General features: G+C 38.8%; 1 protein-coding gene across 5 annotated transcripts in view; it reads right to left on the bottom strand.

The window, feature by feature from the left end:
- Nucleotides 1–5,587: 5,587 nt before the first annotated feature.
- Nucleotides 5,588–17,328, bottom strand: part of tmem245 (transmembrane protein 245) — a 32,642-nt gene continuing 20,901 nt past the window's right edge. For 2 of the 5 annotated variants that reach the window (XM_061915708.1, XM_061915709.1), the window contains 11 exons: nucleotides 14,811–14,915; nucleotides 14,652–14,734; nucleotides 14,471–14,561; nucleotides 11,979–12,077; nucleotides 11,783–11,914; nucleotides 10,892–11,014; nucleotides 10,675–10,820; nucleotides 8,218–8,318; nucleotides 7,972–8,146; nucleotides 6,892–7,086; nucleotides 5,588–6,810 (listed from right to left, as the gene is read on the bottom strand). In XM_061915708.1, the coding sequence (XP_061771692.1) occupies nucleotides 6,762–6,810; nucleotides 6,892–7,086; nucleotides 7,972–8,146; nucleotides 8,218–8,318; nucleotides 10,675–10,820; nucleotides 10,892–11,014; nucleotides 11,783–11,914; nucleotides 11,979–12,077; nucleotides 14,471–14,561; nucleotides 14,652–14,734; nucleotides 14,811–14,915 (1,299 nt within the window). In that variant the 3' untranslated portion in view covers nucleotides 5,588–6,761. Of the gene's footprint in view, nucleotides 6,811–6,891; nucleotides 7,087–7,971; nucleotides 8,147–8,217; nucleotides 8,319–8,809; nucleotides 9,010–9,057; nucleotides 10,612–10,674; nucleotides 10,821–10,891; nucleotides 11,015–11,782; nucleotides 11,915–11,978; nucleotides 12,078–14,470; nucleotides 14,562–14,651; nucleotides 14,735–14,810; nucleotides 14,916–17,328 lie in introns of those variants that run through there. The other 3 variants (XR_009808809.1, XM_061915710.1, XM_061915711.1) reach the window with 3 other exon arrangements.

The raw sequence follows: 17,328 nt of genomic DNA, 5'->3' as shown, positions 1-17,328 counted from the left end.
CTAAAATCTTAAACTCAATGTGAATTTTGACTGGAAGCCAATGAAGACTTGAGAGAATGGGGGCATGCCTTGCTATGCTTGAATGTTGACATCTTTACACAAAACTAGGGCTGGGCGATACATTAATAAACGCAAGATATCGCCGGTTTGTCTCTCTGCGATATAGAAAATAACTATCGTAATATTTGAGTGTAATTTCTCACGCAGTTGCTTTTAGCTGCGGGCATTACACTACAGGCTCTTCTCACTCCTTCTTGTGTCTCATTCTCACAGACAGCGAGCGCACAAACTTCCACACGTCACAAACTATCACGTCATAAGTCACATACGTATACGCCCTCGTGTGTGCTGTCCTTGGTAATGTTTTTTGCTCCGTTGAGGCAACTGGAGTTGTGTAAATCCTTCAGGGAGGGCAGGGGACAGCCGAAGATTTTTTGTGCAGACTTTATGACCCTCTGAATCGCCTGTTTGTCTGCTTCAGTGCAGCTGGCGTACCACACTGTTATGCAGTACGTCAGCAGGCTCTCGACAGCCAAACGGTAGAAGGTCACCATCAGCTGCCTCTCCAGTTTGTTCTTCCTCAGCACCCTCACGAAGTGGAGTCTCCGCTGGGCCTTCCGGATGACTGCAGTTGTATTTTGGGTCCAGGACAGGTCAGCAGATATGAGGGTGCCGAGGAACTTGAAGGAGTTGACTCTCTCCACCTCCTCGCCGTTGATGTAGAGGGGGGTGGGGTCTGCAGTGTTTTTCCTGAAGTCAAAGATGAGTTCCTTGGTTTTTGTGGTGTTCAGTGCCAGATTATTCACTGAACACCATGCTGATAGTTTCAGGACCTCATCTCTGTATGCAGACTCATCCCCCCCTATAATGGGGCCCACCACCGTTGTGTTATCGGCGAACTTGATGATAGTGATCTCCGAGTGGGCTGGACTACAGTCATGGGTGTAGAAGGTATACAGCAAAGGGCTCGGCACACAGCCCTGTGGAGAGCCGATGCTGAGTGTGCGGGGGAGGAGAGATGTGGGCCAAGTTTTACTGTCTGAGGTCGGTTGGTCAGGAAGTCCTTAATTCAAAGACAGGTGGGTGAGGGGAGGTCTAAATCCAGCAGTTTGGTGACCAGGATGTCTGGAATGATGGTATTGAAGGCGGAGCTATAGTCAATGAAAAGCATCCTGACATAGCTCCCCCGGTGTTCCAAGTGGCTCAGTGTGGAGTCGAGAGCCATGGATATGGAGTCATCCGTGGAGCTGTTTGGCCGGTAGGCAAACTACTGTGGGTCTAGGGTGGGGTGGAGGCAGGCTTGGATGTGGTGGAGGACCAGCCTCTTGAAGCACTTCATGATGACAGGTGTGAGTGCTACTGGGCGATAGTCATTGAGGTTGTTTGTGGCAGCTTTCTTGGGTACTGGGATAATTGTGGTGGATTTGAGGCAGGGTGGGATGAGTGCTTGTGCCAAGGAGAGGTTGAAGAGGATGGTGATAATGTAGGAGAGCTGGTCAGCACATGCTTTAAGCACCTACCCGGGAACACCGTCTGGACCCGTCCTGGGGTTCACTGCCTTGAGCACCCGCCTGACCTCGTGCTCCTCAAGAGTGAGTGTGGGGGGGCTGCGGGGTTTGGGAGGGCTGGGGGTTGTGTGGCTGTGACTGATTGTGATGTCTCAAAGCGAGCAAAAAAGCTGTTCAGCCCCTCTGCTAGCGATGCTAACAACACTCAGTAAACGTTTGGGAACTGAGGAGACCAATTTCTGAAGCTTTTCAGATGGAATTATTTTGGAATTAAGTTGTTCAACAGTCCTGGGTCTCCGTTGTCGTATTTCAGGCTTCGTATTGCGCCACACATTTTCAATGGGAGACAGGTCTGGACTACAGGCAGGCCAGTCTAGTACCTGCACTCTTTTAGTATGAAGCCACGCTGTTGTAACATGCAAGATGTGGCTTGGCATTGTCTTGCTGAAATAAGTAGGTACGTCCATGATAACGTTGCTTGGATGACAACATATGTCGCTCCAAAACCTGTATGGAACATTCAGCATTACCGGTGCCTTCACAGATGTGTAAGTTACCCGTGCCTTGGGCAATAATACTTCCCCATACCATCACAGATGCTGGCTTTTGAACTTTGCGCCTAGAACAATCCAGATTGTGCTTTTCCTCTTTGGTCCGGAGGACACAGTTTCCAAAAACAATTTGAACTCTACAGAACACAGAACACTTTTCCACTTTGCATCAGTCCATCTTAAATGAGCTCGGGCCAAGCATTGTTTCTGGGTGTTGTTGATAAATGGCTTTCACTTTCCGTGGTAGCGTTTTAAAGGACTACTAAAATTAGATTTTCTTATTTAAACCGGGATAGCAGGTCCAATCTATGTGTCATAATTGATCATTTCGCGATATTTCCATATTTTTGCTGAAAGGATTTAGTAGAGAACATCGACAATAAAGTTCGCAACTTTTGATCGCTAATAAAAAAGCCTTGCCTTTACCGGAAGTAGCAGACGATGTGCGCGTGACGTCACGGGTTGTAGGGCTCCTCACATCGTTTGCAATCATAGCCAGCAGCAGCTAGAGCTATTCGGACCGAGAAAGCGACAATTTCCCCATTAATTTGAGCGAGGATGAAAGATTCATGGATTAGGAAATTCAGAGTGAAGGACTAGAGAAAAAAAAAAGGAAAAAAAGGCGATTGCAGTGGGAGCGATTCAGATGTTATTAGACACATTTACTAGGATAATTCTGGAAAATCCCTTATCTGCCTATTTTTTTAGTGAGATTATACAGTACCTGAAAGTCAGAGGGGTGTGGCCACGGGTGTGTTGACGCCAGAGTCTCTGAGGGAAGTCACGCGCTGCAGCAGGACGAAGCTCCGCTGGTGTCTCTGGTAAGAGCTGTCTTATTACCACAATTTTCTCACCGAAAACTGCCGGTTGACATTTGGTTGGGATCCATATTTGCTTGACCGCTCTGATCCATAGTAAAGCTTCACATTCGGGAATTTTAAACAAGGAAAATACCGTGTGTTTGTGTGGCTAAAGGCTAAAACCTTCCTCCCTCCATCTTTCTACCTTGACTTCTTCAATATTGATTTAACAAATTGCAAAATATTCAGCAACACAGATGTCCAGAATACTGTGTAATTATGCGATTAAAGCAGACTACTTATAGCTTGGATCGGGCTGGAAAATAATGTCCGCTACAACCAGAGACGTCAAACGCACGCGTCATCATACCGCGACATTTTCAACACGACACTTCGCGGGAAAATTAAAATTGCAATTTAGTAAACTAAAAAGGCCGTATTGGCATGTGTTGCAGTGTTATTATTTCATCATTGATATATAAACTATCAGACTGCGTGGTTGGTAGTAGTGGGTTTCAGTAGGCCTTTAACGTTCCCTTACAGATGTAGCGACCAACAGTAGTTACTGACAGTGTTTTTTCTGAAGTGTTCCTGAGCCCATGTGGTGATATCATTTACACACTGATGTCGGTTTTTGATGCAGGGATGCAAGGTCACGTGCATTGCTGCTTACGTGCAGTGATTTCTCCAGATTCTCTGAACCTTTTGATGTTATTACGGACCGCAGATGGTGAAATCTCTAAATTCCTTGCAGTAGCCCGTTGAGAAATGTTGTTCTTAAACCGCTTGACAATTTGCTCGCACATTTGTTGACAAAGTGGTGACCCTCACCCCATCCTTGTTTGTGAATGACTGAGCATTTTGTGGAAGCTGCTTTTATACCCAATCATGGCACCCACCTGTTCCCAATTAGTCTGTTCACCTGTGGGATGTTCCAAATAAGTATTTGATGAGCATTCCTCAACTTTCTCAGTCTTTTTTGCAACTTGTGCCAGCTTTTTAGAAACATGTTGCAGGCATCGACTTCCAAATGAGCTAATATTGGCAAAAAATAAATTTTACCAGTTCGAACATTAAATATATTGTCTTTGCAGTATATTCAATTGAATAGAAGTTGAAAAGGAATTGCAAATCATTGTATTTTGTTTTTATTTACGATTTACACAACGTGCCAACTTCACTGGTTTTGTAGATTAGCTCAGTAGATAATAAAGTTTGTGTTAACTCTGTCCCACAATTTGTACCTTTTTACTTCTGAAGTTTCAAAAAGCGTCCCAGAAACTCCTCTTGTCATTTTCTATTTCTTGGGTGTGCGTATATTAACATTATTGGAACACACCACAGATACAGATCAAAACTGGTTTTGTATATTTGTGTGTGCGCCCTTTAACAGATAATACATCTCTTCAGGTTTACATTGTTATTGTATTGTTATATGTACATTGTTATTATGTTTGTACCAGCCTTAAATGTATGGTTATGAATTATGTCACACTGGTTCAGTGTAACCTCCACCCAAACACGACTACAACAAACCTAAACGTTACCCCTTTCCAGAAATAAATCCAAATGTAAACAATGTTTGTTTCATATTTTTAAAATATATTTCGTACAATTTTTTTGATTAGGGAATACAATTATAAAATGTGTGGTCTTTCAAAAATATTTTTTAAGAAGATAACAAAAAAATATACCACTTAATAAAAAGACAACCTTAAAAAAAAAATACATTTGCAACATTTTGATTAAAATGTCTTAAAAAAAATAAATGCGTTGCTTTTTTTCTTAACAGAGAATATTGTAAATCTTTTATGACCATACTATGAACAACTTGGACATATTTCTGAGGCTCCACAAAAGATTTCCAACTACATTCGATTAATAATTCACTGCAAGAAATTTCAGACATTGTTTTTGCACCCACATTGTAAATATTTAATGATCTTTGGTTCCGTACACTCTATTATGTATTGTTAGATATTTGCATTATTGATGTTACCGTATATATTTTTACCTTACTGCTGTACATTTTTAACTTCTACACTTTCTCACTGCTAATGTTTCACTTCTTTCATTGCACTTGAAATAAAACAACTCACATGGAAAAAAATGTATGCAACTATAATAGAACGTTTCTTGTACACCAAAAATATGGAACAAATGACAATTACGGATTAACTATTGTATACATAAAACAAATAATTTCAGAGTTTAGGTAATATTTTATTTGTTATTTATGTTTATAACTTTTATATTCCTAAATGTTATACAATATTTGGAAATTGAGCTTTTTAATTGTTATTCCTTTTGGGATCGCAGGGGGCGCTGGAGCCTATCTCAGCTACTATCGGACGGAAGGCGGTGTACACCCTGTGAATACTTTAATACTTTATCGATATATTGTTTTAATACATATTTTTAATTATTGATCAAATATGAAAATTAATTTTTTTACATTTATATTAAATTATTTAGTTTTTTTAAATAGAAAATATACATTTGAGTATTCCTAATAATTATAAAATGTTTACATAAAAAAACCTCATTAATAATTTTGACCGATTATATTTTAACTGAAATAAACAATAACTTGGATTGTGTGTATTTATTTTGTTTTTATGTGTAAATCATTATTAAAAATTCAATCTATTGTCAAAATAGTTCCATAAGGTTTTAAAATGTTTTACTTCAGGAAAGTGATGACAAATATGATGAACACAAAGTAACATGATATTATTACAACGGTGTTTAATAATCAGTGCATACTTAACCAGTCATTTGGAAATAACAGCAGCAGTAGCAAAAACAAAACATGAAAAAAAAATACATTTTAACACTTGACCTGTAATGAATGTCACTCACACAAAGTTCCTTACTGCTTCTTTAAGAAATTGAAACAATGTAATCGTGGCAACCGAGCCTGGTGAAGCAAAATTGTGTCAACTCGGCTCTATTAGTGTCATATGACTGTAAACATTCCATGGGAACGTTGAGAATTACACTGCAAATTTACAGAATTTAAATTATGCCTATAAATGTACTGAAATAAATCAACATGTACATTATATATTATCATCTTGGTTGAGTAAAACATTTGTACTTTATAAGGTAAATTTTATAGTTTAACATACGATTCAATACATGAACCAATATTTGTACTACTAATATAAAATACTGTATGTATTTAATATTAGTGTAGTAGCAGTAATGGCATTTTTTTTATATTTATATAATGTTTTTTTCTACAGATTCAAAGCGCTTTACACGGAGAAACCCATTATCTACATTTTTAAGCTACTGTTAAACCAGTGTGGGTGGCGAAGTGTCTTGCACGAGGACACAACGGCAGTGACAGGGATGGCGGAAGCGGGGCTCAAACCCGGAACCCTCAAGTTTCTAGCCAGCTGCTCAACCAACGTCTTTCTATTAAATCATCTATATTATTATATATTTATCAATATTTTAGACAAAATTCATTTCGATATTTTGTTAATCTACAAATGAAAATGGTTGTTAAAAATGTCTTAACAGCATTCATTTACAACAAGTGACAAATGTGTTTTGAAAAAAAAAAAAAATAATAATAATAATAAAATTCCCATGGAAAGTTTTGCTTTCAACGTGTAGGTGTGTGTGTGGAGGATACTAATCCTGTGGCGTGTTTAGGTTTAATGAGTGTGATTGTAGCGTTATAAAAGTATTAATATCAGTATTCGGCTTGAGGTTGTCAACTTACGTCTTGTTGATTGACAGCAACAGGCAGCGTCTTGCTCAGAGCGACATACAGCCGAGCATTGTGGGTAAACAGTCGTGTGTGACGCTGTCTTCCTCAGGCGCCATCTTGCTGGACCCCGCAAAACGAGGAGGTTTTTGCATCAGGTGATGTTTTACCCGTTTTGTTCTCAGTCGCTGCTCTTCTTCAGCACGGAGGGGGTGGAATCAGGAAAGAGCCTTAAGAGGACAAAGAAAAACAAAAACATGCTTGAAAGTGGGACATCTTTTACAGCGGCGGTTGCAGTGTGGGAATTGAACCTGATGCCTTGCTGAGGCCAGGCTGCCTGAACCGGTGTCTGCGCCGCAGAGTTGGGGCTCATCAGCATTGCGCTGTAGATGTTGGCCGCCACCACCAGGATGCACAGGAGGATGGGACCGATCATGGCACCTTCCAGACCGAGGTAGTAGGCTCCGCCCGCCACCGCCAACCCTGTCAGGTAAGGGTGACCGCCACTGAACGAACACACACACACACACACACACACACACACACACACACACACACACACACACACACACACACACACACACACACACACACACACACACACACACACACACACACACACACACACACACACACACACACACACACACACACACACACACACACACACACACACACACACACGTGATCATTTGGAATGGGGACAAAGTTTTTGATCATCACTTGTGGGGACCACCCTTTCTACAGGTTGTGGAGGCATGAAAAACAATTAGGATAAAATGGCCACTGCCCAGTTAGCTCATAGACGTCTTAAAATCTCTGGATTGATGAAGTCATGTGCTGATCATTTTTACTGGGGACACTGGGGTAAAAGAGTTATCAGATATGGTTCATGGGGACCAAATTTAAATAATTTTGCATAATTCACACAAATTTGTACGTGACTACTGAAGACCATTTAAAAAAAAAAGTTCCAATTAAAAATGACATGATCCTCAGAATACATCACTACAGCTGTCCTGTTATAGGAATTTAACCACCTAAATGTACCAGCTACAGCTCGATGAGGGAGCTGCTTTGCAATTGTCTCACACTCAAACTAACCAGTAAACATGTTTTATGGGCTGAAGCTTAAACATCACTTAGGCATCTTCAGAATGGATCTGACTATCATTTAAAAAGGTTTCCCTTTAGGGGACCTGTTTTTTTGTCCCCATACCGTCAGAGGTCCCCTAAAGGTGACTGTAAAACTTAGAGATGTCCCCATTAAGTAAGCATTGCCAGAACACGCACGCACACACACACTGTGAAAATAAAATACTAACTAAGAGACCTTGGTGGTTGTTTGCCTCATACAGACAGGTGTGCCTAATGAAGTGGGCCATACTCACCCAGAGATATCGGAGTAGATGGCGGTGTCAACAAAGTAAGTGGGCAGCAGGTGACAGACGAGCAGCAGTACGGCCTTCACGCCTTCGCCCTGGGACAACCACAGGTCGCACACGGCGGGCACGGCCGCCCAGTACGTCCCCAAAAAAGGCACCGCCCCCAGGATGGCGGCCAGAGCTTTTTTGGACGACAAGAGGGAGGAGAATCAGGAAAGGAACCACGGGAACCTCTCCCCTGAAAATGCTCACCTGAAGGAATGAAGACGATGTTGATACCAAAGACTGTATGAGTGAGCCAAGTGTACAGCCCGTAGAAGCCCGCCATCTTTAAAGAGGCATCAAACACACCTCTAAAACACACACGCATATGTACACACAGATGAATACATTGTAATAATATTATAAAAAATAATATTTTTTTATAAACACAAAATTGTTTCAAGTATTTTTCCATTTTTTTGTAGACATGTTCTTTCAAGTTAAATTAAAAACCATTAAAAATAACCAATAGTGACATTTCAAAAATGATAGCATGTAAAATATTGATGAAATTAATGATTATTGTTTGTATATACTGTAAATATTATTTATCTTAATTAGGGCTGCAACGATTAGTCGACATTGAATAAATGAGTCATCTTTGTTGTTCGTAAGCACACGCTGCAATTAGAAGTTGATGGGAAAAATAAGAGCCATTAAAAATGTGTACACTTTATTATCTGATTAGTAGACTAATCGTTAAGATAATCGTTGACTAATTGACTATCAAAATAATCGTTAGTTGCAGCCCTATCTTAATATAAAATAATTGTATCATTATTTTAATATAAAATAATTGTATCATTATTTTATATTATTAATACCCTAATGCTTCACGGTGGCAGAGGGGTTAGTGCGTCTGCCTCACAATACGAAGTTCCTGCAGTCCTGGGTTCAAATCCAGGCTCGGGATCTTTCTGTGTGGAGTTTGCATGTTCTCCCCGTGAATGCGTGGATTCCCTCCGGGTACTCCGGCTTCCTCCCACTTCCAAAGACATGCACCTGGGGATAGGTTGATTGGCAACACTAAGTTGGCCGCAGTGTGTGAATGTGAGTGTGAATGTTGTCTATCTGTGTTGGCCCTGCGATGAGGTGGCGACTTGTCCAGGGTGTACCCTGCCTTCCGCCCGATTGTAGCTGAGATAGGCGCCAGCGCCCCCCGCGACCCCGAAAGGGAATAAGCGGTAGAAAATGGATGGATGGATGGATGATACCCCAATGCAGTGGTCCCCAACCACCGGTCCGCAGAATAATTTTTTATTCATTTTTATTAAAAAAATAAAAAAAATAAAACTTTTTTTTTTTTTAAATCAACATAAAACACACAATATAAACTTACAATTAGTGCACCAACCACAAAAACCTCTCTTTTTCATGACAAAGAAAAAAAAAAAAAGGATTCTAGCATTGACTGGTCCGCGGATACAAAAAGGTTGGGGACCACTGCCATAATGGATACTTACATTTTTTCTATTTGGCTATGATTGTATATCCATCCATTTTCTACAGATTGTCCTTCTATTGATTTTGTCTATATTATAATTGTGTAATTTTATATATTATATATAGTGATTAAAATACAAAGTATAAAAAAGAAAACTTAACCAAAACGCTACACAAATAATTACGTGATTTGTAATAGTATTGTTTGTATGTTGAATGATGGGTTCTCAGTTCCACTGTAAAGAAGTTTGGGTGTCAAGAAAAGCATTCTATCAATCTAATCCATTACAGTTATTGTGTCGTAATTAACTAATACGTTTGAGGGCAAGAAATGATTAAACATTTTCAAAATAATGTGAGATATTACAAAAAAAAAACTGTAGATAAATGTAGTTACAATGGTTGTATAAAACAGTATGAAATATGTGATTTACAAAATAATATAGATATGACATGAGTATAAATAAACAGACTTCTGTAGAATTGTGTTTGCCAGTGAGTCTATATTCAATATTGATATTCAAACTATAAAGAGTGACAAAAAATAATATGGCTAAATACAATGAATTATGGTTAGTTAGTTTGTAGATTGGCATCATCTATTTAACCTCACTCTCAAGGTTCAAGTTTATTTGTCACATGCAGACTACACCACAGTGAAATGCTTTTTTCCATGCTCTTCAGATCTTGCATACAGTGGGATCCAAACACTAGCCAGATCCTTGTAGTTCGCTGAGCTCCTCACAAGGATCTAAGAGTTTTCAATAGGAGATGTATTTCAGAAGGCGGGGCCTACTTCAACCACTCACATCCAAATCAACCCGTGACGCTGATGAGAGCGACGCTGGGAAATCCAAACCCGGTCGGAAGAAAAGCCAAAACATCCTTGCCACCAAAAATGCCTTCAAAACAGTTCATCTTTTAAAGAATTAATATTCGATAGATACATGAAAACAGTTGCAATAGCAGAATCAATGATAGCATACGACGCAGTGATGGCTGCGCCGCCATTGTTGTTTGAATCAGTCGCTTCGGTCTACTTCCCATCTATGAAATCCCGCTTGGCGATCCTGATTGGTTCATTCTTTTTTGCTATCTGGGAGGAGTTTGCCATGCCTTCGAGCCTAGATCCTTGTGTGGAGCTCAGCGAACTACAAGGGTCTGGCAAGAGTCAAGTTATCATCTATCTACTTTGATAAAAATAAATAAGATATATATATCTACCGGATGGCCTCCTCCACAGACTGTCCAACAATGTTGGACGAAGGTCCCGGCTGGGATAGCGGGGTCAGGCTGATGACCCACTTGACGGGTTTGTAGGACTCTTCGCTGGAGCTCAGCAGGTAGAAGAGGGTGGTCAAGAAAATCACCTGCACCAAAGCAGTACATCACATGACTTAATGCAACAGCTGCAGACACAAGACTGGAGGGGTCTTCTTACCAGGCTGAGGACAAAGTTCAGCAGAGCAGTGCCGCTGTGGAACAACACTGTGATGAGTGTGGTCGCCGTGGAGATAAGGAGGCCTATGTTCCTGCTCATTACCACCCAGAGAGACTCCACGATCTGAGAAAAAAGAGCAGCAGGTGTAAACTACCATGGGAGACACATTAATGGCGAGTCCCCTTTAGTGTGGCTGGGCCTTGTCTACATAAGCGGTTGTTGACACAACCAGGCAGGGGCGTAGCACCAAATTCTGGGCCACTTTCAGAACACACAAGACTCCTGAAGGGTCCCCCATGCTACCCTAAACCCAACGTCACCGCCTCATACACACACACTTGCTATGGTTGGTTACATGCACTAAAAACTCATTACATGAAAACCTCTTTTTAAAACACATACAAACCTTAATTAAGTGTTTGACTTTTTAAAGATGTGATTAACATATCTAGAACATATCTAGATAAACCCCCATAAATCATTTGGTTTTGTTTTGGATAAAAAAAGGTTGTTTTTTTCCACACAAAAAGAAAAACATTCAATATTAAGTGGCCACGATGTGTACTTAAATAATCATACAACCTGTCACTCAAATATGATTATAAATCTGTCAAATTTCCATTTACTTCAGAGACACACATATAATTATCATCAGTGAATAATATGAATCATAAAAATGTGTCATTATTATTACGGTTAAAATATTATTAGTGCGTCTCCTAGGAATTAAGTTTTCCTCGTCTTTAAAAACAAAGGATGCCTCTGTTTCTAAATGTAATCGAGAGTCCTTGAATGCACAACAGTTATGTGCAATGAGATGCAAAACTGAAACTTTTCATTGCTTGCACATTTAGGCCTACTTGATTAAAATTATTGTTAAAAATTACTTACAGACCAAAGAGTCTCAATATTCTCCTGCAGAAAAGAGGCAATGTCCTTCCAGTCCAGGATGTCTCCCAACCAGCTGTTTTGTCTTTGGGGATTCATTTTATGACCACGAGGGCGTCCAGAGTGGGTCACGTTCTAAAAAGCAATAGGGTCATATTTGAAGCGATACAAGAAACACCCCCTGCTTTCATTCTGCTACCTTGACAAACCAGGACTGGTAGAGTCTGTCCCACAGTTCCAACACTTGCTTCTCAATGACTGCTGTGTGGTTCCCCTTTTCTCCCAACATCTTGTGAAGCTGCACACAAACACACATGATTAATTGCAATAATGATAGTGGATGGGTTCATCAAAGTCACTTTTTTTTTTTTTAAACATTTAGATCAACAATCGTACCTCGGTTAAAGACTGTCCTAGTTAAAGTTATGTTTGGTTAAAGATAAACATTTTCACCAAAAGTTTGAAGTAAAATTTTTCTGTTAGTATGAAAAATTGCACGTATTCAACTGTTGTATTTTACATTTGTGCGTTAATATAATCACGTGTTTATTCAGCCACCTTAAATCACATGCCCAGCATCAAATCGGGTAAAATAAAAGCAAGAAACTATTATTGTACTAACTCTACGTGTGACTGCTAAATAACAAGCCATGAGAACAAAGGTGTCGTAATTTGACAGAGCGGGTGAGAACTACAGTCAAATTCCAAAATGAAAAATAATGACAAAAGTTAGCGTTAGAATGGCTGATCTCACTAGGATGTGGAGGAAGTCCGCATCAACAATACGTATTATCCTGGTAAAGAACAAGTCAAGGACGCTAATGTGAAGATGTTGACAAAACAGAGACCAAAAACGATCGAAGATGTTTTTTTTTTTGCTGTGGCTAAATTTCTACTCTCCACCCCTCCGCACACTGCGTTTCTCTACAAGAGTGTCTAATAAAGGACTAATTGATGTTAAATATTTACAGTATGTGTCATATTTTTCATTGTAGCCATTCCTAGTCATTTGCCCTTGTTTCCTGCATGGTAGGTTGTAATGGTTCTATTATTCAAGTGTTTTGACTTGCCAAGTTTCCGTGTGGAACAAATTATTTGTTTCCTATTGGAAAACATAGAATAGAATAGAATGGAATTTATTGTCATTATATTTGCATATAACGAGATTAAAGACTCCAACTTAAGGTGCGGTAGTGGGAACAAATACAGGGTGAAATAAATAACACAAGAGGTAATAAAGGAAAAAACTATCAATTGAAATAAACAGACTACTATCCAATAAAAATAATAAGCAATCCTGTACAATATACAAAACACTATAGAAATACAAAATACTGTACAATATACAGAAAAAGACAAGAGCACCGAAGTAATAAATGACAATCAGTGTCTGACGTATTGCACTCGAAGGGTAGTATTGCACAGTAGGGTATTAGGGCAGGATATTGTATAGGGGTGAATTATTTTATTATAAGTTAGAGTTCAACGTGGTGACAGCTTTGGGAAAGAAGCTGTCTCTGAGCCTGTTTGTTGTGGCTCTGTAGCTCCTGCCTGATGGTAGCAAGTCGAACAGGTGGAAGCCAGGGTGTGTGCTATCCTTGGTAATGTTTTTTGCTCTGTTGATGCAACGGGAGTTGTGTAAATCCTTCAGGGAGGGCAGGGGACAGCCGATGATTTTTTTGTGCAGACTTTATGACCCTCTGAATCGCCTGTTTGTTCGCATGCTTTGGTTTAAGTGCGTTTTGGCTAACGTCACTTCCGGAACGCATTCCCAACGTTAACCAAGGAACTATTTGAATATGCTTTTAATGGGACGGTAAAAATGTCCAATATAAATGACTAAACTCAGAAAAAAATATTTATAACATATGTTATTATTTAATGTAATCATAACAACTAACTATAATAAATAACCTAAAAAAATATTAATAAAAAAAAGTTTTTCTAGTTCTTTTACACTCTTAGAGGGAAATAATTAAAAAAATATATTATAATCATAATCAGTATAATTATTAGTTAAATAAAAACTATGTCTAAAGGTGCGACATAAGTTCTACTAAATGCTTGAACTGAAAAAATAAATAGTTATTAAATAATAAATATACACCTCCATTGTAATGGAGGTGTATATTTATATGTACTGTATATATGTAAAGAAAAAATACAAATATATAACATCAGTTTTATCAAATGCTTAAACCTTTTCATATATTTGTTCACAATCAACAAATATTGAATAAGAATCATCACCCTTATTATTATTATAAAAAAACAATGTCGAAAGATCCCAAAACTCAGTTCTATGGAATACTTTTACAGAGAAAATGAATACAAAATAAATACTGAATTATTATTACCATAAAGTTCCAATATATACATTCTAATAAATGCTTAAAAACAAAAAAAAAACAGCAATGATCATATACACTTATTATTAAACCTTAAAATGTTCAAATGTAACACAATTCTAATAAAAAGTTGATTTTTAACATCCAGTAACTCATAACTCAATTTACGCTTGCAAATTAAAGCATTACAAAAAGCCAAGGGGCCGCTCGTAACTCAAAATACTCATAAGGTACTGTAACTGTAAGTAGAGGTACCACTGGAGTTACACATTTGACAAAAAAAAACAAGTTTTTGTATCACAAATTCATACAACAAAAAAAAAGTAAAAAATGCAATACCAACTTTTTGCGTTATCCATTCTCTCCCGTGCTCATAGACGTTAGTGACGGCGGAATTCATGGCCTTCTGGACCACACGAGCCTCTGGAAGCAGGCTGGAGAGGATGAGGATGAAATTGAGGTGTCAACAGCATGTAGCTGACAGGTGTATGAGATGATCGGGAATAACAGGGCGGCAGACCTACTTTGCCCATTCTGGGTGGTTGGAGACGGTCTCGTTGATAAGATTACTGGTCACCTCAATGATGTGAACGCTCTCGTGATGAACCTGCAACCATCCCAAGCGAGGCAAGGTCACGCATGAAGCGTGGATGGAAGAAACACGGGGCACAAGGAACACATACCATGGCGGTGAGCAGCAGCGCCATCAGGAGGGTCCCTGTGACCAGGACGATGATGATGAGGATGCTAATGATTTTGTCGAGGGAGCGCTCCAACCACACCACCATCTGCATGGAGCACACAGAAAGAGGGGAGAGGGAGGAGTGTGATGCAGGTCAGGTGAGAGTTGAAAACAAATACACAAGGACAAAGCAATAATGCCCAGCTAATGTGGTGAAGCTGAAAAAAGAATCCTCAATTCACTGCCTTCAGATCTTAAAGCAAACACACACACAAACACACACATCCTTGTGCTTTGGCATGAAGACATGCAAGATACAAAGTCAAGCGGTGTATACATTTTTGGTCCATTTTGATCTACATTTAGCTTATACAGCTTAAAATTACTAACAGACCATTCATCACATAGGAAATGCTAGAACTAAATAATCCGTTCCATGGTCAAACTATTACCGTCTTAACAACTTTGAAATAATATCCTCAAATCCTGTTCTTCTTGTATAATTGATGTTGACTCCCTGTCTTGGCAGCATTAGTGTACTGAGCAGCCATGCCAGTGAAAAAAACACAATTTTCATTGCTCCACTGCTGCTTGGTCACAGAAAGTGCAATCCCTGTTTTGATGGTTATCATTCATTACACATTTCAATGCTGCCCTTGTATGATGGCATCACAAAAAAGACAAAGAAAAAGCCACATACACTTATGTAGTCACTTTTTGTAACTTATAAGTGGCCAAACTTTTCCCACCGTGGGCCAAATACAGAAACATGAAAGGATTCAGAGGCCGTTTAAATTTTCTAATTGCAAACTAAAACCCATCCATTATAAGTTTAGATAAATAAGTAAAGTACACAAATACAGCCTGATTGAAAAGAATATGCCAAAATTATCAGTCGATATTTAAAAAATTAAAAACAATAGAAAACCTTGCTTGAACACAAGTGTTGTACTTAACTTCGAGTAATTATTTTATGCTTTCTAAGTGCTCAATATGGCCATCCCCGGCAGTATGGACAACATCAAAACTATATGACAATTCCTCCCAAACGCGCCCCAGGATGTCGCAAATCACGGCAGGGTTGGGGGGGGAGGGGTTTGGTGGTAGCGGGGGTGTAAAATGTACCCCGGAAGAGTTTGGGATACATGGGATTCTGGGTATTTGTTCTGTTGTGTTTATGTTGTGTTACAGTGCGGATGTTCTCCCGAAATGTGTTTGTCATTCTTGTTTGGTGTGGTTTCACAGTGTGGCGTATATTAGTAAGAGTGCTAAAGTTGTTTATATCACAACCCTCAGTGTAACCTGTATGGCTGTTGAGAAAGTATGCTTTGCAGTCGCTTATGTTTCTGCAGAAGCCTCATACAACATATGAATGGGCTGGTAAGCTGTTTGTTACGGTGGTAGAGGGCGCTAAACACATTGTCATCATAGCACGCCCTTATTATCGTTGTTGGGGTGAAAACCAACAGACAGTCGAGAGAATGGTTGCTCTGAAACTCGGTAGTCTCCCGGAAAAATTGAGATGGTTGGCAAATGTGATGTTGTCAAGCGGTTTTCAAATAAAACTCGCGGGATGCACTTGAGTTTATACCAAAAACTTCTATTTTGGTTTCATCTGACATGACATTCTCCCAATCCTCTGTTGTATCATCCATGTATCCATTTTGGTATAAACTCAACTCGTCGTGTTTGGAGGAAGAAGAATACTGAGTTGCATCCCAAGAACACCAAACCTACTGTGAAGCATGGGGGTGGAAACATCATGCTTTGGGGCTGTTTTTCTGCTAAGGGGAGGGGACGATTGATCCGTGTTAAGAAAAGAATGAATGGGGCCATGTATCATGAGATTTTGAGCCAAAACCTCCTTCCATCAGTGAGAGCTTTGAATGGTTGACCAAATACCTATTTTCCACCATAATTTACAAATACATTTTTTAAAATTCCTACAATGTGAATTCCTGGATTTTTTTTCACATTCTGTCTCTCACAATAGAAGTGTACCAATGATGAAAATTACAGACCTCTGTCATCATTTTAAGTAGGAGAACTTGCACAATCGGTGGCTGACTAAATACTTTTTTGCCCCACTGTACATATAATGTATATACAAATATATATAAACAAAAAATATATATATATATATATATATATATATCTATATATACATATACACACGTCTATAAACATATACATACATTTTATACACACACACATAAACATATATATATATATATATATATATATATATATATAAAAATATATATATATATATATATAAAATCTAAATTAGATTAGATAGTACTTTATTCCTTCAGGAGAGTACCTTCAGGTAAATTAAAATGTATTATGCTTATTACTACAATAATATGAATAATAATAATATAAATAAAATAAATAATAATAATAATACAAATTTAATAATAGAAATAATAATAACTTTAAATAGGGCCTTTCTAGACTAAGCGTAATACATCCATCCATCCATTTTCTACCGCTTGTTCCCTTTTGGGGTCGCGGGG

Source organism: Nerophis ophidion, linkage group LG11 (genome assembly GCF_033978795.1).
Source record: "Nerophis ophidion isolate RoL-2023_Sa linkage group LG11, RoL_Noph_v1.0, whole genome shotgun sequence".
Lineage (NCBI taxonomy): Eukaryota > Metazoa > Chordata > Actinopteri > Syngnathiformes > Syngnathidae > Nerophis > Nerophis ophidion.
The sequence above is the reverse complement of the archived record's forward strand: the minus strand, read 5'-3'. Positions and strand labels throughout refer to the sequence as shown.